General features: G+C 44.2%; 1 protein-coding gene across 1 annotated transcript in view; it reads left to right on the top strand.

Moving 5' to 3' along the window:
- Positions 1-23,631, top strand: part of XRCC5 (X-ray repair cross complementing 5) — a 511,073-nt gene that overhangs the window by 188,766 nt on the left and 298,676 nt on the right. The window contains exon 13 of the mRNA XM_078679276.1: positions 2,718-2,845. Within this exon, the coding sequence (XP_078535402.1) occupies positions 2,718-2,845 (128 nt within the window). The remainder of the gene's footprint in view (positions 1-2,717; positions 2,846-23,631) is intronic.

Raw genomic sequence — 23,631 nt, 5'->3', positions numbered from 1 at the left:
CAAAACCAAATTGATATCCCTTCACTGATAGTTGTGGACGTAGGGCAAGAAAGGCCTTCCTTATTTCTACAGTCTCCTTACTGTAATCTTGAGAAATGTAGACTTTGGTGTCCTTCCACAGGATATGATTGTGTTTCCGCACGAAGGCAAGGATTTGCTCCACATGTTGGTAGCGCAACGGTTTACATACGATGGTCTTGGTCCTTTCTGCGCTTTAGTGATCCTCCCTGGCACTCTATGTGCTCTGTCAAATTCAAGAGGGTTGCTAAAAGTCAGGTTTGTGGCTTTAGTAAACCAGGATTCCAAGAACCGAATGCATGATCCCTCCGACTCCTCGGACCCTTCCGGAATTCCGAAAATGCGTAGGTTCCCCCTCCTATTCCTGTCCTCCAACTCGGCCAATCGTCTAGCTGTCTGGTCAGAGGAGATGTGTAGGTGTTTCAGAGCCGTTGAAGTTTTAGCCTCGATGTCTTCCAGGCGGCTTAAACCCGGGATTCTGTTTCTGTTAGGCGCGCATTGGTATCTCGGATATCTTGACGGATTGCCACCACTTCTTCTTTAGTGACCTTGGCCAGGTCTTTCACTTCATCTAGCCTATTCAATATCATATCAAGTACGTCCGGGGTAATTTTCTTTGGCTTATCTGGTGAACCCGGGTTCGAGTGATTCGACTAAAGTCTCTTAAGGGTACCCTGGTCTTTGGTATCCATCCTGACTGCTAGAATCTTCTCTGAGTAGTTAATATCGTGGAGTAGGATATACAACAAAAGTCCATACAAGAGGATAGCCAGCTAGAACTCAGTACACTGGGAGCAGTATTACTTCATAGATGGAATTTTAGGTACAGGGCACCACATGTATACATGCAAAAGGCGCACGTGTTGTGTGCAATGACCTTGTAAAAACTTACTGCAAGGACAACACTGTCATTGAGGGGTACACCACATGTGGGTGCAGTATAGTAAGAAGAGAGCTGAGTTGTAGGCACTTGTCAGCATTCAGGGGCAGCATTGGTATAGTAGGGAGCCGAGTGTCGTTTGGTGGCAAGCAATCCAGGCAGTCAGCGCAGCAGCTTCAACCCCCTATCATCAAAATGGCAGCCAATGTGAGCAGAGCACCGATCGAGCGCTTGGTGAGTTCATACAGTCTAATGGTCGACAATGCAGGCATGCATCTTAGTTACATTAGATTCACATGTCCAAAATAGAAATGAGCGTATATTTTCCCTACTGTATGGGTTGGTGCCAGAAACGCTCCCCTGGCGTAACATGCAGGCTAATTTGGGCAGATTTAATGGGGAGAGTCACTTTGCCTCGGTTCCAGAGCATTACCGAGTGGCGGCCGCCATCTTGGTTAAGGCGGAGGAAGCCCCTGGCATGGCCGATCGTACTGTACTCACGCGACCGGTTAGCCTGCCTTCCGTTCAGGTGAGCGCTCCTTCGTGGACTCTTTCCTTCTGTCCCAGGTCCCTTCGTTGTGTCAGGCTCACTGCATCGCTGCGCTGGGGTACACTACTCGCTCCGTGTTGTCCCCGTACCACGCACTGCCGCCATGTGCGTCCGGAGCTCCGTTCGGCACAGTTCACGAACCGCTGCAGCTGCGGACACGCGGGGCAGCTTCTTACATTCAGGAAGTGGTCCGGTCCCTGAATCTATGTTCACATCCCCGCTGCAGAGCCGAAAAAGCGTTCCAAAACTGGATGCAGACGCTTGCGACGGGAGGAGAGACGCTCTAAGCCGCCATCATCCTCGGCGTCCAAGCCACGCCCCGATATGCAGTGACCTTTTTGAAGTGTTTTGTTGATTGTACTTTTCAAATGCAGGCATGGCATTTGGTCTTCGCTCTGTAGATTGAATGAAATGAACAGAGAAACTTTATTTAGACAACAACACAATAAAGAAGAAAAGGAAATAAGCTGGTGCTAAAAAAGTTAGAAAAGAAGACTTAACTGATCAGCAATTCATACCCATAGAGTAGCCAAACTTTCAGTAATAGATGTCAGCTCATGGCTACCTGCACTCAAAAAGCACATTCGAAACTTTGGGTCTACATAAAGCAATTGGCCCTGGATCTTCGAGTTCTCTTTTTTAGGACACTAAGCTGAAGTTTGTTTTCCAGTAAGTTGTGATGATGTAAGATCAATAGAAGATTCTTCGTATAATTCACATAAGAGATTGAACAAGATCCTTTGACTGCTGGCAACCAGTGCAGAAGCGCGCTCGGTTTAACAGAGGCCAGAATTTAAATGTGCCCTGGCCTACGCAATAAGCTGTGAAAGGGATCTCACTTTTTCATTTGGCCCGAGGTATGCACTGCTTTCCAAGTTGAGCCTAAATTTGCCTCCCAGGTGCGGGCCCCCGGGCCAATAAACGGTGAAATGTGTTTTAAACCTTCAGGATAGAGAAAGCAGGTCTCTTTTACCTGGTTCCGCATTCTCCTTGGCAGTAGTTATTTTCTGAAATATGTTGAAACACAGATTGGCTTCCAGTATCATACAGGGGTTCTTAATTTATTTTATTACCTGCAATCAGAGATTTGATAATGAAATGCATATAGACTACGATATTTTGGCTATTGGGGCAAAAAAGAAAGATTACTTTTGCAGGGATACATGTTTTACGACCTGAGGACACCAAGGGTATCTGGTAAAACAGGATAGACATTCTTCGCCAGTGGTTAAAATACAAATTCCTGCGTGTTGCTGTTTTGTTCCGTAGAGGAGCAGCTTTCTGCAGTCGACTCTCTGATTGATTCCATGAGCCTAGTACAAGATGATGGCGAATCTGTTGAAGATATATTCAAGCCCAGCAAAATCCCCAACCCTCAATTCCAGAGGTTGTTTCAGGTGAGGCTTGAAATGGCAGCTTTTTGTTTGCCTATTTTGTGCAAAATCGAGTAATTTATGTATTATGTTGTGAATTAGTTTTACAGAGCATGCCTGTTTGACTTATAACTTAGTAGTCCTTAATTTCTCTAACACTTTTACACTCTGACCCATCTGAGGAAGAACCTGCAGAAGAAAAATGAAGCATGTCTAACAGAGATATTTGCCTTGATGATGTGATTTCTCGTCTGTAATGCACCCTCCAGCTGCCTTTGTGGGATGTTCTGCCAATAAGCGCAGTCTACTATCCCTTTTTATTGCATCATTCCAAGGTCCAGTTACAAAATAATTTTTGTGCTTTGGTTTGCTGGGAAATAATGTATCATTTGATCCTGCCACTATTTGCTAGTAATTTTTTGAGTATTGCAGAAGCTGCATGTTTCTAGAGCCCATATGTCACCAGGAACTGTGTGAAAACCCAAGCACCATTCTCAACATCTTAAAACTGATTCTATCCCTTACTGCCAATGTTGATGTACCATGATTGATGATTGGAGTAAAAACCTCCACAGTTACTATTGGTTACTACTCTGTAGGTAATGAAACTCTGAAGAGTTCTGCAAGATCTGCATTTCCCCCATATACTTTCGGATATCATGACAGCTGTTGCTACTCACTTGTGCACTAGACTGTTCCCATTGGAGCAAGGTCACCACTGATATGCATATGGCTGGGTCCAAATTGAATTCACATGGTATGCAGTGTAATGATGGGATTGGGATGCAGCTCCAAGTAATTATCAGTGGCTGAGATTAATGCAAGCCTCCATCCGTCGCTTTTTTTTATACTTTAGTGTGCGCATGTCCTGGTAGCACTTTAACTATGCGTAGCCCTGGCCAGCGCCTAGCTAAAGGAAGAGGTGGAAATAGGTGGCTTCTTGTGTCTTGGTGCTCCTCATACAAAAAGGTAGTCTTTTGCATACAGACAATTAAATCACCGAACACAGCTAAATATTATGGCTGTTCCTATAAATTATTCACCAAAAGCATCAAAACCCCTACTGTGGACAGCAAGGCAGGTCATTTATAAATGTCTATGTTGCAAGACAAAATAAATTATTGACCACAAGTGGATAAGTGCAAGCCTTCATGTAGGATTGTAAAGATACCAGCCATTTTTTTACTTAGTCAAACCTTGGCGAGGTCTCGTAGGAAGCCTGCATTTGTGCACATTTTTGATCAAGGTTAAGCTGTAAAATATATACTTGGTTTAAGAGGATAAAAAATGTAATAAAACAGTTAGATATGCTTTCCCCAGTGGAATGATTTTTTGTCAGGAGTTTCAAGAATAATTTAACTCCTAAGATGAGATAAGTAATTTTTTTATGTTAATGCAGGGCTTTCTGTTGTGGAACAGATTGCAGTTTTCCAGACACTGTAATTGGTTTGTGTGTCTACAACCATTTTCAGTGCCCCAAATTCCTGTGTTGTGAAGAGAAATCTGCTAGAATCATTATCTGGAAGGACCATACAACAGAAATGTAGGTAGGAGAACATAGCCCAAAGGCAACTGGGCACTGAACAAAGGACCGTACACCAAAGGTGAATACGAAGAACAAGCATTTGCAATGCAATAGGTCACGCATTACTGATATTTTTGTGTATTGGCGTTGTAAGTAATAATGCAATGCCAATAGCTCATACTTTCAGTAATGCGAGACCTAATGCATTGTAAATGCTTGCGTAGGGGCCAGGAACCGGCATTGTATGTCTCAGTGCTGCTCCCAGAGGTCCCTAGTGAGCAAGGCACCAGCATTGTATGTCTCGGTGCAGTACCGTAAGCTGCTCCTAGAGGTCCCTAGTGAGCAAGGCACCAGCATTGCATCTCTCGGTGCAGTACCATAAGCTACTCCTAGAGGTCCCTAGTGAGCAAGGCACCAGCACTGCATGTCTATGTGCAGTACCGCAAGCTGCTTCTAGAGGTCCCTAGTGAGCAAGGCACCAGCACTGCAGACCTCTTTTGGCCACATATGGTACTGCTCCCTGCAGAAGATATGGTAAATCCACCCTACCCATAATGCATTGTATGCAAGACAGTACTACGAGTACATTCAAATAGTTATGTCCATATATACAATTAGTAGCTTTGAAGTGTGACAAAATAATGATTACATTAATTTCGGATTAGGTTGTACTCTGTGTGGAGCTGATGAAGGGTAATTTATAGACGGTCTCATATAAATTGAGATGTTCTAGTGAGTGAAGTAACCACTGCCAGCCTAGCTTAGGAACAAGTGTGTGTCTTGCCTGAAGCCTTTTAAGAAAATAGTGCCTTGAGGCTGTAATTAAAAACTAGGGAGTAAACACACACGTAACAGGGAATGTCTTCATGGGAGGTTACAAGAAGAGACAAGATGGTACTAAGGAGGGACTAATACGCCTATTTACTAATGAAAAGCCACCATTTACAAAGGACAGGGACAGGAGCCAATTAAAAAGATGAGCAGAAAATGGGCATAGCTTTATGCCCATATCCTGAATACGATACAAAAGGGGGTGGTGATGGACGGAGCATCTGAATCAATCAAACACTCACACCCAGTCAAAAGATCTGGGTTGAATCCATCACCGTTCTTTAGCCCACCCTGCCACCCCAGTTCAGACATGGCTATATGCAAATCAGTCTGACCCTGTGCCTCATGGGAACAGTCCAGCCCGAACTGCCAAGCCATGTCTTCCCTGGACCGGAAACAAGCTTCCGAGGACCGGTTTCTGGCATTCCAGCCGTCTTCAGCCCGGCTTGCTTGAATCCAGTGGCAAAGTGAGCAAGGGATTCACGTCTGAGCATACCCTGCCACACTTATGGCGGCCAAAAGCGGTACAAAAGGGGGTGGTGATGGACGGAGCATCTGAATCAATCAAACACTCACACCCAGTCAAAAGATCTGGGTTGAATCCATCACCGTTCTTTAGCCCACTCTGCCACCCCAGTTCAGACATGGCTATATGCAAATCAGTCTGACCCTGTGCCTCATGGGAACAGTCCAGCCCAAACTGCCAAGCCAAGTGCCAGGGCCACTCAGAACACTACGAGTCAGGCTCTATGTGAGGGACTTTCACACTACTTCCTTGAAAAAATAAACAAACTCTGTGTCTCCTTCCCTAAAGGGCTAGCCCCCCTGCCTACCCCCACTAGTCCCCCAGATTCCCCGTCCTTTCTCTCCTTCAACATACTCAACCGGGACGATGCTATTAGGTTACTGACACATTGCAAATCCGGCGCCCCATCTGACCCTATCCCTGCGAAACTCATGGGAGAACTGGCGCCTTCGCTAGCCTGCTCCTTCCTTTCCATCTGGAACGCCTCCCTTCACCATGGCCTCTTCCCTACCACTTGGAAGGAGGCCTTGGTGATTCCTATCCTGAAAAAAGCGGATGCAGATCCCACGGTCTTCGCCAACTACCGCCCCATCTCCCTTCTCCCCAAACCTGCAAAGGTCCTGGAAAAAGCCGTGCAGTTGCAACTCACGGAATATCTGGAAAACCACTCTCTACTGCACGAATCACAATCTGGATTTAGAGCTGGATTCAGCACTGAGACGGCACTGTTGGAGGTATCAGAAACTATTCGGGAATGCGTGGACAGGGGCGAGGAGGCCATGCTGGTCCTCCTCGACCTGTCCGCAGCTTTCGATACGGTCTCCCACCCCATCCTCCTTGACCGACTCAAACAGATTGGCATTGGCGGCACAGCTTTCAGCTGGATCGAGTCCTTCCTCTCGGGTAGAAGTCAGAGGGTACTGCTACGGCCTTTCAAGTCGGAGGAAAAACCCCTGTCATGCGGTGTGCCACAGGGTTCCGCCCTCAGCCCCCTGTTCTTCAACGTTTATCTTGCCCCACTGGCCGACGTTGTAGAGTCTTACGGAGTCAGGGTGGTCTCCTATGCTGATGATACTCAGCTGGTGTTTTCCTTCAGAGACCACTCGGACTCCGCACTCTCCAACTTCCGCCAGTGCCTTAACAATATCAGTGTCTGGATGACTGCTAACCACCTCAGACTAAATGCAGACAAAACGGAGGTACTGTTTTTCAATCAGAAAACTCCCATCCCCTCCTCCTGGTGGTGGCCCACGGCACTTGACCCCGCGCCCTCTCCCGTTCACTCTGCTCGAAACCTGGGTTTCCAGTTTGATGACTCTCTCTCATGCAAAACTCAGATCAATAAAGTGACCTCTGCCTGCTTCCTGAAGTTGCGCATGATCAAAAAAATTCTCCCCTATCTCCCCCTGGATTCCCGCCGTACAGTTACCCAAGCCCTCATCACGTCCCACCTGGACTATGCTAACAGCCTATATGCTGGTGCCCCCCAGTATCTGTTAGACCGGCTACAGATTGTCCAAAATGCGGCGGCCAGATTGATTGGTAATATCCCCTACCGCCAATCTGTATCCGCGTATCGTAAGGAACTACACTGGCTACCAGTGGCTAGTCGTATTCAGTTTAAGATCCTTACCCTTACCTACCGAGCCGTCAATGACCTCGGACCCAACTACCTGAAAAAACGTGTCTCGATATCTCGCTCCATCAGATCCTTGAGATCCAATGACCGCCGCCTCCTGATCTCCCCCCGTTTTAGACTATCTAGAATGGGTGGCAGAGGGTTCAGTGTCATTGCGGCAAAACTGTGGAACCTACCGAGCCGTCAATGACCTCGGACCCAACTACCTGAAAAAACGTGTCTCGATATCTCGCTCCATCAGATCCTTGAGATCCAATGACCGCCGCCTCCTGATCTCCCCCCGTTTTAGACTATCTAGAATGGGTGGCAGAGGGTTCAGTGTCATTGCGGCAAAACTGTGGAACACTCTGCCAATCGATCTGAGATTCTGTCCCTCCGAATCCATCTTCCGAGCCAAACTCAAAACCTGGCTCTTTTCCGGACTCTGATTTCCCCACTGTTTCGCCATGCTCTATGCTCCTTTTTCTCCTCTGGAGGCTCAGGTTCTAGCGCCGGGACACCCCTTCGGGGGTAGCTGTGCGCTTTATAAACCACATAAATAAATAAAAAATAAATAAGTCTTCCCTGGACCGGAAACAAGCTTCCGAGGGCCGGTTTCTGGCATTCCAGCCGTCTTCAGCCCGGCTTGCTTGAATCCAGTTGCAAAGTGAGCATGGGACTCACGTCTGAGCATACCCTGCCACACTTATGGCGGCCAAAAGCGGTACAAAAGGGGGTGGTGATGGACAGAGCATCTGAATAAATCAAACACTCACACCCAGTTCAGACATGGCTATATGCAAATCAGTCTGACCCTGTGCCTCATGGGAACAGTCCAGCCCGAACTGCCAAGCCATGTCGTCCCTGGACCGGAAACAAGCTTCCGAGGACTGGTTTCTGGCATTCCAGCCGTCTTCAGCCCGGCTTGCTTGAATCCAGTGGCAAAGTGAGCAAGGGACTCACGTCTGAGCATACCCTGCCACACTTATGGCGGCCAAAATCCTGAATACAGCATGTCTCGAAGAGACCGTGCAAGCGCTGCCTAGGCAAGACCTATAAAGGGATAGCAGGGATGTGAAATTCCTATAGCCTGACGCCCGGGACATATTATTTGGGGTCAAGAGCAACAAGTGTGTAGGTCTATTTTGTCCTTGGGACAAGTTGGCCCAACCCCCTACAGCACCAACCCTTTAGCTGCCAGTTTACAGTACCACATTATGGATCAAGGAATGGCATTGTCTACAGTTAAGGTAATATGTGTGTTCATGTGTTAACGCTGTTCAAACTTGTATTTATGGTTTATTAATGCAAAGCCTGCACTACTGACGGTGGTACCAGTATAAACGTGTACACACGTTTTCAAAGTATAGTAATATGAGGCTATGCTCCCAGAATGCTCTCTGATTATATGTAAATATTTGCAGAAGCTTGAAAGCAACAGTGATGATTCTTTGCTTCAAAATAAAATGTTCACAAAAAAATGAAAGTAGGAGAAAAACATTTTGCTAAACTACTGTAAGTTTTTCTTTACCATTTCGTTGCATCATCATTTAGTAACATGTTGATGTATGCTTGTATTTCCCAAAAATATTCATAAGTAAAAATCAGTGTAACCAGTTAAAATATGATTGTGGGAAACAAAAATAAACAAGCATTGGCAAAGCCAGTAGGTCTGAAATTGGTGGTCTGGCTTTTGGTTTTGTCGATGCGTGACTTATTTAGGCATGGTTTTTGTAAAACCTTATCAGAGTGGGAGCTGCAGGGCCCTTACCATTCTAACAAGCATTGGCCAAAGCAAAAATTGTTTTGGTCTCAAAAAACACACATTGCCACAGCAGTTCCAGGCACTGAACACAACTTCTGTGTGTGCCAATATGCTCCTTGTAAAAGAGCAGAATACTGTCACTCACAGTGAAGCCAGCTGATAGACCGAGAGGAGAGCGAGAGAGAGAGACATATTTTCTTTAAAACAAAATTAGAGGCCTACTTATTAAAGTCTCAAAAGTGCACCCATGGTATATATCCTTGCATTAAGTGCATATATACAGTATCCATGAAGTCACAAGAATTTTCAGAAGTAGGCAAAGAAATAGTACTCCTAGAAAATATTTGTGAACTGTGTTTTAGCATGAGCAAATGTGCATGTGTAGATTTGCCTAAGTGAAGATCTGAATGTTTCAAGTTCACTTTTCCTCCAACCACTTTTATCTCAACCCCGGAAGAAGTTTTACGTCTGCCACGGTCAGGAGTAAACTTCCAATCTTTTTCAGTATGGGAAAAGATTAGAAAAGAGTTGGTGAAGACCCTTAAAACATGCAAGTTAGTGGGTTTGTGCAGACTCAAAAGGGCATTCCTGCCCTTGAACTATTGCTTACCACTACCTTCAGCCCCAGTATGTAGACCTGCAGAAACGTAGCAACATAAGGGAATTGCTAGTATTCAAACCCTACTATGGTACGAGCACTGGCTTAATTAGAGAGCCTTCATCAGAAATCTTACGTAATAAGATTGCTGCCGTAATTTGTCGCCGTATTACATGGCACAAAAGGGACAAGTGGATTTTGTTACAGGACAAGTAGATTTATGAAGCAATCTGCCCCATGGACACAAAGATATTATATTATATTTCGCAACCCTGGGGTAGTGACAGCAGACAGTTTATGAATTCATGCAAGTCTCACGGCTTGAGTCAGTTTTATTTACTAGGCACAAACGTCAATTATTTGAGCAAAGTCTCAGTCGTGGTTTGGAAGTCACTTCTTAGACAACACTGGCACATTTAGATGAAGTGCAAAACCTTGGTGCCAGTCTCACCAAGTCCGTTTCCACACCATTGCCTCATTGGACTTGAGTTCCTAATTTGATGCAGTCTAGCTCGTTGGATGCAAGCCTGATACCTTGGAGTTCTGTCTAACTCATTGAGTGTGAGTTTATTTATTTGAAGCACAAAATAGCAGAGTGAGAGTCTTATTTTTTGGTGCACTGTCTCTCTTGTGTGAGTTTCAGGACTTTAATATCTGCGCAGAACATTCTGAGATCACTCAGATGAACTATTTACTAGACTGCTTCACCATTCTCAATCTGTAGCCTCTCATTTAAGATATCATTGATGCAACTGGGTGTAGTCTCTTCTTATAGATCCTGGTCTAACTTTTTGGCAGTAGACCTTAGAAAAACATGATCTCATTTGAATGTCCTAGGGATATCTTTAACAGTTTACATTCAAGGGGGCCTCTTCACTCTTGCTTTCCCTCAGATTAGCATACATTTAAACCTACTGTAAGCAAGTGGAACTCATGTGCTCAGTAATTATGATGCAGATCTTAAAGCTGAATAGTGTTAAAAGCTCAATGCCTTTACAAAGCCCACTTTTTTCACCTGGACTGCATGTTATGATGAACATGCCTTCTTATATTTAAGTCCTGCTACGGCAGTTTGCAAAGTTGTTATTGAAGAGATTAGCAGGCATTTTCACACTATAAAGCTGTCCCACAGAAGCTTGTCATCCTTGTCGGGTATGTAAGGTCTCCCAAATCTTACCTCATGTTGTGTCAAAATATGCACATCTGTGTTTATTATAACACATTGGTTTCTCTTATACTTAAGTAAGATTTGAAAACTCTGTTCGTATCTGACATGTCTTCGAATTTTCTGCATGATCTCACTTCTTTCTCTCCTGGCTAAGAGGTGGAAAAAACAATTATGGGCTTCTTTCCACATCTTTGACTGCCCCAGGCTGATGTGGAGATTCTGTGCAATGTATGTTGGGTCCAAGACACTGGACTGGGTCAAGGCTTTTCTGACTGTGTTCGAGCAGTGTCATTCCGAAGATCATCTCAAACCCTTATACTTTTGCTCTTTGCCAGCCCTTAATATATCACACAGGCTCACTTTCTTTGCAGCGGACACTACACTTCTCATCCAGATTGACCAAGTCACTTTGTCTTAGACAATGCAGAAGAGCTACTCTTAGGTGGTCTCCCAGTATCTGGGCTCCTGTGGGCTCTCAGATTCTAGGAATCACAACACCTCCCTTTTTCGTCCTCCATAGTTCGGAACCTAGGAGTATTCTTTGATGGTGGTGAAAAAGGGGTACACTTTTTTTTCCTCCTTAAAGTGCTTACAAACATAATTTCTTTTCTCCATCCTAAGGGCAAACACATTTAATCCAGATAGCAATGTCTGTGTCTGGATTATGGCAATGCCCTTCAGCGGCTCCTTCCAGAATTAGTTGTTCCAAGGCTTCGGATCATCCAAAACATGGCAACTCAAATCTTACGTGGCCTCAGCCATCTTTAACTGGTCTCCTCTCATCTCACCAGTCCTCTCTAAGTGTCCTGTAAGAAGAGGCTCTCCTTTAAATCTTTGTCTGTTTCTTCAAGCTGTTATTGAGCCACTGTGTCATTTTTGTTGGTTTCTGTTTTAGGCTGAATTTTGGTCCTAAAAATCCTCTTACATGGCTCTTCTAACTATGCTGCGCATCCTACTGTGCATGCCTTGGCAGGCACTCTTTTTCCTTTACAGCTGCTTCCCTTTGACATTCTCTCCTTTTCAGTGCTTCATATATAACGCTCAAAATCCTCCCCCTTGAAGAAAGGAAACAGCACTCAGGCGGGAACAGTCACAGCGAGTTTAATCAGCAAACAAACGTTTCAGCGTTCGCCTTCTTCGGTGTTTCTCACCGTATACAGGCAGTTCTGGTTAAATAGACATGTGTTAACATAACTAAACACCAACGAGGGACTAGCCCTTCAAGCACCACTGTGGGCGCCATCTTGGAACAGGTTGAATAACTCCGAAAATCGGAGTGTTCACAAGAAAGAAAGGTCTCAACACAATAAAGCTGTGGATCGGCATGTGTCCCTATACAGATGAGTATTATGTAACACATATGTACATTTGAGATAAAACTCGGAACAATATACAGATGTTAGGCAAATTTCATAGTTTCATTAATAATTCATAATATATTTCTGAAATTTACAAAATGATGAGATAACCATTGTAAAACGAAAGCTACCATACCACCAACACTGTGAATGAAAGGAAACACAAAAAATGAATAGCAAATGAATAGCAAATGAATAGCAGATCAGAGAATTCCATAATTCATGTTCTATTTTCCAGAGTAACATGAATGTAACCTGGAAACTAATATTGATCCATTGTCGATATATACAATATCGGTGCACCTGGTGAACTACACTGATACTAGAGAAGATCCCTTCCTAATATCTAGCATTATTGTTAACATCATCAAAAAATGTGTGTATTAAAATTATTGGCAAAGCATTGATTACAGCAAGATCATGGGCACAAATATGTGTAGTAATAATCAATCTCGTGGTAGACTACCTAAGATTCGATCGACAGAGATGGAGATGGGCAAGCTGATATAGCAGAAATACCTGTTAGAGTACACCTGGAGTTGTAATTCATTATTTCCCAAGGTGTACTGCTATTTCCTCCCCACTATTCATACCTTTCGGGTACTTGGTAGACAGGTCGATGATATACCTTGATTCAAGGCGTCGTAGCCTTCTAAGCCTGTCGCCTCCCCGTGGGTTGCATGGAACATGATCTAGCCCAAAGAATCGTAATTTATTTCATCTTTATTGTGATGTTCCGCGAAATGTCGGGCTACTGGATATGAGGGGTCTACTCTGTCAATAGCCCTGAGGTGTTCTAAAATTCTCAATTTGAGTTGATTAATAGTACTCCCGATGTAGCGGAGGCCACATGAGCATATTAAACAATACACGGCATAGGTACTACTGCACCTGATGAATTTATGGATTTTATGGATTTTGTTCGTTCTGCCCGCATCCGGGGTATCTTATTGAAGTACCCTACGGCTGGTGGCACATGCTTTGCATTTTCCGCATGGAAAGAATCCGCTCATTTCCCTCAAAGTGTTGAAATGGATACTAGGTGCCTCAAGATGACTGTGTACCAACATATCGCCCAGGGACCTAGCCTTGCTAAAGGTCACCAACGGGCATGGTGGCAAGTCATCTTTTATGACTTCATCGGTAAGGAGGTTTGTCCAATTCCTGCTCATCATTGCTTTAAGTCTGTCGGCACCTGTGGAATAAGGTGTTATCATCCTAAATGTATCTTTTGTAGGGAGATTAGGTCCTTTATATTTCTTTTTTGAGCAGTTCTTCCCTGGGGATCTTCTTGACTTTTTTCAGAGTACTTTGTAAAAGTGCCTCGTCATACCCCCTTAGACGAAATCGGGCCATGGAATCAGAAGCAGCCGCCTCAAATTCCTGGTCTTGGGTACTGTTCCTCTTGATTCTCAATAGTTCCCCGTAGGGGATACTATTGATGAGTCTAGGTGGGTGTCCACTTTTAGCAAACAGGATAGAATTCCCCGCTGTCTCCTTACGGTACAGCGAGGTATGGACATGGCCATTTTCAACATAAACCCTGAGGTCCAAATAGTTGGCTGCCACCCCACTAATTGTACCAGACAGGTGTATGTTGTAGATGTTATCATTAAGAGATTTGATATACTTCTCTGCCATGTCTTTGGTACCTTGCCACACGATGAACAAGTCATCTATGTAGCGGTACCAATGTACCACCCTGCCACTTTCATGGCCTTCCTTCCAGCTCCTGGGCACCCGCTCCTCCCACCAGCCAACAAACAAGTTCGCATAGCTGGGGGCGAAGCAGGTGCCCATCGCCGTACCAGAGATCTGTCTATAGAAACTATCCTCAAACAGAAAAATGTTGTGAGTTAGGCAGAACTGCACAAATTCAATTAACATGATGTTGTGATGTGCAAAACGAACTTGGCGTATATATATATATATATATGTCTCACTCATTTCGCATATATTCCACACCTTGGACAACAGTCTCAGTCAGTATTTGTGACTTACATAATGGGTGCATTGTGTCTCTATCCCTAGCAAACACTTAGTACAGGCCTTGCATTGTTCTCACTTATCAAGAAATCCCTGCAGGCATTTCATTCTGAAACGAGATTAAAAAAAAAACGCACGTTTGGTGCCCACATGCAATTTCCTCATTTGACTAATTTGCAGTTAACTTTACAAAATCAGTGGGTGTATGAGTTTTGAGAAATGTGTGCAGATAAATTTATCGTTAATGGCCATATTCGCATGCCGTCGAAGGAATGCTCTTCTGCGGCTGCACGCGCCGCATCGTCACCAGCTCCACCCTATGTATGATCTGCGCTTCGGTGCATCCCCTTTAGCATCAAATCACCAGAGCCTCTGCCTATGTTGGCTATCCAGCCCAGGACAACAACATGTCTACTCCTGTCTTCGTTACTCCGCTTCCCCCAATGACACTGAGCATCACATTGTCAGTCTTTTATCTGGTAGGATCCCAGTGTCTCTCTTTCTAAATATCCTCTCTTTTTCACTGAGTGCAGGGTGACATGTAGCATGATCTTAAATAATTCCAGGTAATTATGGCTCTAATATTCACTCCCCAGGGGGCACAGTTGTGCTAATGACTCGTAGGTCAGACCAAAGCACCTGCCTCTGCCCTTGTAGCTGGCTGCCTGCTCAATATTGTTCCTCTCAAGCCAGGAAGCACTGACTGACTGCTCACCGGTAGTGCTGCTCAGACTCTTTTCTAGTCTGTTAACACGTGAACTTCAAACTTAATAGCTATTTAAGAACTTGTAAAGTGTATACATTTCACCCATATCCACTGGCAGCTTTACTGAATTAATTGAGCATTTCTGTGAAAATCTCATCTAGTTATTTATGAACGAAAAAAAAGAAAATATGTTTTTAAAGGAGAAGAGGTTGTTTTAAAGCAATCAGCACAGTTAGAGCTAGGAAATTAGAAACAAAAGAACTGCAGGGCAGTAAAGAGGTAATCTAAAGTTGTAAGATGCACTCAGCAACATTCCGTCAACAAGCATACCACCGTAACTCGTACTACGTATTTAATGGTTAACAATTGGGAAAAATCAGGGTTTATTGAGGGAGGCGCATTCAGTAACACTGTAGAGTGATTGCAGAGATGGAGAATAAAAGAGCAAGGAGTGAGTCAGCCGAACGTGTTCAGTGCATGAATGAGCAGAGAACAGGCCAGCCTCATTCCTCGGATGTAGTTCATTCTACGGAATGAAAGAGCAAAGAAGGGTCAGTGGGAATCATGCCCCGCATCCTCGGGGTCTGGGTCAGCTGAGATCTCACACTGCAGCTTCACAGTCAGGCATACGCACTGACGTCATAGGTCACGCAAAGGGATGTCTGACAGAGGCAGCACAGAGAAGGGCACGCCAGCCTTCGGGAGCCATAGAGGGGGAGGAGCATAAAAGAACAGGCTCACACCATAAAACACCGGCCTTTGAAGGTCAGATCTTTTAAATACTAGAATCATGGAAACAATCTTTGTTAAATGTGGAAATGATGCTGCATTAGTGAAGATGAAAATGGCATATGCTAAAAGGTTCTGCGTAGAGTGCTGCAAATTAGACATTTCATTCAGCTGAACATAGAATTTGACACCTAAGGTAATGATTTAAAATGGGTATAAAACGGGCAGTGGAGTTCTTGGTAGCAGAATTATCTTTTCTTGTAATATTAAAGGAGGTAGGAAAGGGCATCATTTATCAAGATGGATTCGTGCTCTAAAGTTCCTCCCAGAAGAGCTTCTGCGCATTGAAATAACCCATCTGCATTATCTTTTGGACCATATATGTATGATAAGTTAAATTATACTTTCAAGTCCTAGAGATGTGGTGTTTGAGAGTGTGAACCTGTGTGGAAGAATGGCTTAACTTCCATGACTACACACAGACTATAAGGCGTTATGATTCTAGTCATCTGAATTGTATTTGTCCAACGAGGATCTATAAAACATTGCATTGGCGATGAGACCGGTTCAGGAGATCGTTATCCCTTTCGCTGCATCAGAAGGGAGGTGGGGATTGAGTATGTACAGCTTCCTACTTCCTGCTTGCCAGCCAGTGATTCGCTAATAGCTGAGCACCACAATACTCTACTCGCTCCAGATGCTTGTATGTAGCGTGCTAATCGAGAAGCATAGATGTTTGAGTATTCAAGCAGGAAACCCTTGTGATTACTGTATGCACATAATACCCATATGAGTGGCTACCCTAGCTACTGCAGTAGTACACAATCCTGTCTTTCCCTCACCCCCCTAGCACAATGGGCCATCTTCAAATGTTTTCCTCCCCGTGGATAATACACCTACTTAAGAAGTCCTCTTGGACCCATTACTTTGTAGTAACTGGTCTCTGATATCTAATGCCTCTATTGCTGAAAATCTTTTTAAAAGTTGCCTCTTTGTTCTTGTAATGTTGCTATGTTACACAGAGTTGTAGAGTGCACTATCGCCAGGACGGTATCCTGGTGCTGAACAGGTGCAAACCTAGCCAAACCTAAGGCCTACTGGGACTAACTCGAAAAGCCAGATCTTCAGCTTCTTGCAGAATTCAAGAAGTGAGGAGGAGTATGTATGTATGTATGTATGTATAGGCGTTCTTTTATAGCGCTTAACTGTCACCCAACGGGCATCCTGGAGTCTCTTATGCATAGTGGCAAGCTGTGCAACGCTTTAGAAGCGATGTAGGAGAAAGCTTGACAACCTAATCTGGTTTTCCGTATGCAGGGAATGCATGCAAGTAGCAATCCAAACAAGTGGAGGTTTCTGGAAGATTTGTAAAAGCGAATGTGATTGTCAAGGTATGCTCGGCCAGTTCTATGTGGTGCCTTGAAAGTGTGGATAAGGATTTTGAATTGTGCTCATTTTAGGGTCGAGGCTGTGAGAGCATGTGCTAGTGCATGTGTCTTGCTTGCAAGACTCTACTGATTACAAAAGAGCTCTTGCAGCCATTTTCTTTTGGCCAGTGCAGCCAAAACACAAGAAATTCAATAAGGGGTTCTGCCCAAATCACCCTCCTATACATGAGCAAGAGACATCAAAGATGTATATAAAAATGAGGAAGTACAGAAGGATCAATTCAACATTTATTTTCATACAAGGTACAACTAATTACCCTGATGTTCAATATATTATTTACATATCCTGTATATCCACAGGTCAAGAAAATTTATATACGTGTCAAAGGACGGGGTACGGCACCAATCAACAAAAATGTGTATATATATATATACACTTTATAAATGTTAAACAAAAACAGAACCCTCTAAATCACATGTAAATCACATACATATCTATATTACAGTACATAATACATTGTATACACCACATGTACAACATCTACTATACATACACACACCAAAAAATATATACAAAAAGAATATACCCTAAATAAGCAACGAATTCTCACAGTGTAGACTCCTAACTAAAAGTAGTACACTCAGAGGAAATCTTAACAGCGCCAGAGGTGAAACACCCCTAACTAATTATTTTTGAAGGGGCTTTGATCTTTTTTTGGAACAACTCAACCCTTAAAGGACTCCTCGTCAAAGTGTCAACGCAGTCGCGTTTCAGCCAGTCATTTCTATAGGCTTCATCAGGACAAGGGTTTAATGTCACTTCGATAGCAGCGAAGAAAACACTCTCCAATCCCTGAATTACAGGGAAGGTCACCACGGCCACTCAATCTGTTGGCTCACTATATATCTGAAAAGACACAGTCCTTCAGTGCCCACTATAACACCCACAGAGTCACTCCTCAATTTTCAAAATATCGCAGCTCTCCTTCTCCTTTCACGGGGGTCCCCGTCGCTCAATCCAGGTCCTCAGTCCAAATGATCGGCATCCATCCAAACAAACAGTGCAGCCAAAACATCACTTCCAGTTCTTGATGTGGAGCAGGGACCAATCACAGATTGATTCAACGTAATCAGTTCCCGTCTGTTGCTCCCTATGTGATTGAGGTACCATTTCATGCACCCTTCAGCTCTCCCTCCCTGTTACTCCATCCATAGCGCTTGCATGTGTTTGAAATTGCTCTCTCCCACTCTGCATTTGTGCTTGTCCCATCCTCCAATTCCCCAACACCCACTGTTGATTGCTCTCTCCTGCACCCCGGTGGCTGTTACCATCCCTCTCCCATTGTCATGGGGTGTTGCTTGCTCCTTCCCTCCTCTCTCCTGCTCCTGTCTTGCTTGCCCTCTCTTCATCCCTCATGTTTTTTGCTATCTATGTCTTTATGAGGTTACTGAGAACAGAATCCACCGCGTTCATGCTCAATTTAAGCAGCTTGTTTCATTTCATGAAAAAAAATATTTGCTCATGCCTTGACACACTAAAGGTATGTAATTTAAAACGACCCTTCATAAATGGACACGTGCCCCACTTTCAAATAGTATAGCTGAAAGTGGAAAAGGTCCTTTGCGGAACCCCGCTGTCAAGTGTCAGGCTGGTTTGTCTAAAGTCCCCTTTCCTGCTACAAGAAGCATTTTACTCAGTAGGTAGAATCATACCAATGTTTTATAAAAACATGTCATCATTAACTGAGCATGAACGTGTGGGGCTTAATCTCTCAGGTTGGGAACTGCACTACGGAGAACACATCTCACACAGGGCACATGACATAATACACTTATGTAGAAAAGTATAATTAGATTATATTGACGCTTTGTTGTACAAATTAATGTTCTGAACAGCAGAGTGCCAATGAAATCTATGTATATTACACGTTAATACTTTTGTACAACAAAGTGTCAATGAAATCTATGTACATTTTCTATCCAGCGCCTGAATGTACAGTAAATAATACAAATGTTGTATAGTAACGATAAGAAGCATTCCAACCATTAAGACTTTTCAGACAGCTCATCTTTGAGATTGGAATTTAGAATGGTGGGTTTTTGTGAAGATTAATTAGCATCTCATTTAGACATTTTATGAAAAACCTATTAAACTCACAATTTTCAGATCAAGCCCTGGGTTTAATTGGTGGAGTGGCCAAAACTCCACACAGGATTTTCAGGTCTGATTTATTGACTCAGAAGCCTAGAAGAGGTTTGAGTTATTGGTAAAGACCTAGTGGCTTAATTTTTAAACACAAACATTTTAAACATAAAACTCGCATGTCAGTAAATATGAAAGATTTTGCCAATTAATAGAGAATATGACCAAGAACTAGAACACTATGATTCTATCACATAAATACACGATGATTCAAACTCTGGTGTACGATGGTAACCATAGAAAAAGTTAGCATGGTCACGGGACTTCCAAAAGTGCTATTAGGACATACCTGTTGCAGAATGTATGGTATACAGATGCCAGCAGCACAACATGCACATACACAGAGCTTTGATGCACTGCAAAGACCTAGTGGCTTTGCCAATGCTTGTTGTATGTGGAGCTCCTTCAGGTGTGGGGTGATGCGAGTGCGGCGTGGGAGTTTGAGAGTTATTCTTGCCTCTAAGTTCTAAATGGTCTGCAGCCTCCTGAGGAGTTATTTGTTGATCCTGGCTTAGCGTGTGTTCACAGGGTCCAGCTTGTGTGTGTTAAGAGTATGGATGATGTGCTTCGTGTGTTGATTGGGGGCTATTTGAAAACCTTCTTCACCATCTTCAGGGTATGGACACATCTAAGATTTAATTAGATTGTTTATAGACAACAGTCAGGTTTGCTACCCAACAGGGAGACACTAATCCTGTTGGATAGTCCACTTTCCATAGCTCATGTGCTAAGTTGAGGTGTTGATAGATGTAACAGTGATAATTATCTAGGGTTTATAAGGTGGTGAGTGTATCTAATGAGGTTAAAAAATTGTTTAGTCATCCATCAGAGGCCCAATTATGTGTGGGAAGTCACAGGCAACTCAGATGAATAACCTGTGCTTTTCACCAGGGAATCTAGTTTCTCACCCATTGTTGTATGGTACTCAAGTGATGTTTAAATTGGCTCAGTCATCTGAGATGGCAGTGTCTTTATTCAATGGATTATGTCTAGCATGCCATGCACATTTACATACGACATTCCTGAAATAATTTAGCAATATTTAGTATGTACTGACAGCATCATATTACTTTTTAATATAGTTTAGTCTCTATATATGTTTGACAATTATAGTTGCATTTTATTTCTTTATATAATTTTAGTTATTAAATTCAACAGTATTGTAAGAAAATGTTTACATGTACATTGATCCTCTAGCAACATTTATGCTGTAATTATCCAATTACAAATTGTTTCCAGAAAGGCTCACATTTTAGCAAATTAACGTTTAGATTGTTTTCTGCATTATTTTCATTTCAATTAACTACATTTATGTTATGGAGAAACTTTGTGGGCCATCATTGTGTATGGTTCGATTCAAAATGTCCGATTACGCTTTTCTGTATCTGCCATTTGTGTCCAAATTGTGTAGGTGTTGTGCGACTCAATGGTATGTAATTCAGTGGACGAAAACTGTTTAAGAGGGGGTACTAGACACAGATGTCCATTGCCCCGCTTTTCATTTCTCCTAACCTTGGAGCTCATATTTTGAGTAACAGTAAAAACTTAAATGTCATCTCATAAAACAAAGATGTTCGAGGCATATGAGCTGTAGATCATATGCCTTAGCATAGATCGCCATCTAGTGTTGGGTGCGGATGTTTGCACTTTGTTTTTCTTCGAAGAAGTCTTTCCAGTCCCAAGGTAGGTGACTCCTCCTCTTGGTGATAGTGCGCATGGGCATCGACTCCATCCTTAGAATGTTTCTTTCTGCAATCCGGTACAGATGTGTATTGCTGTGCTCTGGTTCAGTATCATTTTCGAACTCCTTTAACGCGCAATCCTCTACCCTCGACGGTATTGTCATCGATCGTGGTACCCCATTCGATGTGCATCATTTCAACAGAAAAACCTTCGATCGAGAATCTCGAGGCGGGCTGTTGGGCCTACACGTGCTGAACGAGATAGCAGTCGATGGAACGGACTCAATTAAACTATGTCCCGGGTGTCGTGACTGATTTGCACGAGGTCTGAAACCTCTGCTTATTCCCGGAACACAACGAAAAGGACTGTGACGCGTGTTGATGTTTCGGTCAAACAGAAAATTTGTGATCGTTAGGCTCGACGCCACGATATGCAATGCAGCGGCTCTGTACCGAATATCTTCGGCGAAGATCCAGATATCCAACATTCAGTTGAAGGAGCCGAGGAAGAACAGTTCTTCGTGTCCGAAGCAGACTCCTACATGGAAAAAGAACAGAACATCACTCCGGGTCAGCGTACCGTGAGTACTGATGCCCCTGTAACCAGTCAACCTAAATAAAGGCTCCGGTACCCCCTTTGTCTCCGGGCTCAGGTAGGCAATGACAGAAAGCTTCTGATGCCCCGCCCACCAGCCCGGCTAAGAAACATAAAGAGTAGCCTTCCGGCTCGGGCTGGCCCCATTCTGGTGCCAAATTAACACCTTCGGCACCAAAACATAAGTCAAGCATCTCCCGGTCACCACACCACCGGGATGGAAGACTACACCTTTGACACTGAAGACTTTGGAGCCGAAAGTCTCCACACCTGAAAGTTTGGAGCCCAAATCCTCCACACCTACAGGTTTGGAGCCGAAGAACAAGTTACTTACCTTTGGTAACGATATATCTGTAAGAAACATTAGAAGTGATAGATTCCTTACCTTAGAATTACCCCCAGGCGTCAGACTGGATCGGGAAACTTTTCGTCAGCAATACCCCTGCGCGTCAGAAGGTGGCGTCGTGCGGCTCCGTGTCCGTTGTTGGCGTTCTGGTCGCCGAGATGACGTTGCGGCAGCTACTTAGATGCCCCCCTCGTGGACTGATGTCAGTTCTGTACATAACTTTCTGCGCCAGGAACGCAGAGCCATGCAGGGACTGACCTTTGGTGCCTTGGAACTAGGGCCCTGAAAGGGATGATCTTCACCCTAGAAATCAGTTCGCAGAACGGGGCGGATGGGTGGGGCTGTAAGGAATCTATCACTTCTAATGTTTCTTACAGATATATTGTTACCGAAGGTAAGTTACTTGTTCATCTGAAAGAAACACATAGTGATAGATTCCTTACCTTAGAATAGATACACCAGCAATGCTAACCCCGGTTATGGTCTGTGAACCAAGAACACACCAGGAAGTCCCGGAGAACAGAACAGCCAAAGAAGCCATTTCTCCGGACTTGGCTGTCCAGGCAATAATGCTTAGTAAAAGTGTGCAGCGAGGCCCATGTAGTGGCCTGACAGATATCTTGCTGGGGGACACCACGTCCCATTGCTTTAGTTGCTGCCATCGCCCGGGTGGAATGGGCGCTCAGCCACACCGGAGGCTCCTTTTTAGCCAAAGAATAACAGGCTTTGATACACAAGATGACCCATCGGGAAATGGTCTGCTTGTGTATGGCCTGACCTTTCTTGGCCCCCACGTAGCCAACAAAGAGCTGGTCATCCACCCAGGACTTTTGTGTGCGGCTCAGGTAAAATGAGAGCGCACGTTTTGGGTCCCGCCGGTGGAGCATCTCCTCCTCTCTGAAAGGATGCGGAGGCGGAAATAAGGTGGGAAAAGTGATGGTTTACCCGATGTGAAAAGCAGTGACATCTTTTGGCAGAAAGGATGGACGGGTTCTAAGCGCAACCTTGTCCGGATGGACAGACAGAAAAGGAGGTTTACAAGAAAGATCCTGGAGCTCACTCACTCTCCTAGCAGAGGTGATGGCAACAAGGAAAGCAGTCTTCAAGGTTAAGAGACGTAGAGGACAGTTGTGCAGAGGCTCATAGGGAGCGCACATCAAAAATGTAAGAAACAGGTTCAAGTCCAACTGAGGCATCACAAAAGGGAAACGGTGAGTAATGCCTTTGAGGAATCTATTTACAACTGGGGACTTGAAGAGAGAGTGCTGATCAGGGAGCCTGAGAAAGGCCGAAATAGCAGAAAGGTAGCCCTTGATAGTGCCTAGAGCAGAGCACTGCTGGGCCAAAGAGAGAAGAAACAAAAGTACTTCTGAAAGAGGGGCAGCAAGGGGATCCACAGCCTTTGCTGTGCACCATGCCACAAATTTGTTCCATCTGCAGGCGTATACCAACTTAGTGGAGGGTCGCCTGGCCGCCAGACTAACATTACCAACTTCAGGAGGCAAGTCATAAGGAATCAACTGCTGCCGCTCATTCTCCACGCAAGGAGGTGGAGACTAGATCGGTTCGAGTGGAGGATTGTACCCTGCTGCTGCGACAGAAGATCCTCCCGAAGAGGCAGTCGGATCGGGGGATCAATTGTCATACTGAGTAGCTCGGGATACCATACTCTTTGAGCCCAGTCCAAAGCCACAAGAATGACTTGGGCCTGGTCAAAACCTGATATTCTTCAGCACTCAGGGTAGAAGTGGTATAGGCGGAAAGGCGTACAACAGACTGCAACTCA

This window comes from Lissotriton helveticus, chromosome 3_1 (assembly GCF_964261635.1).
Source record: "Lissotriton helveticus chromosome 3_1, aLisHel1.1, whole genome shotgun sequence".
NCBI lineage: Eukaryota > Metazoa > Chordata > Amphibia > Caudata > Salamandridae > Lissotriton > Lissotriton helveticus.
The sequence above is the reverse complement of the archived record's forward strand: the minus strand, read 5'-3'. Positions and strand labels throughout refer to the sequence as shown.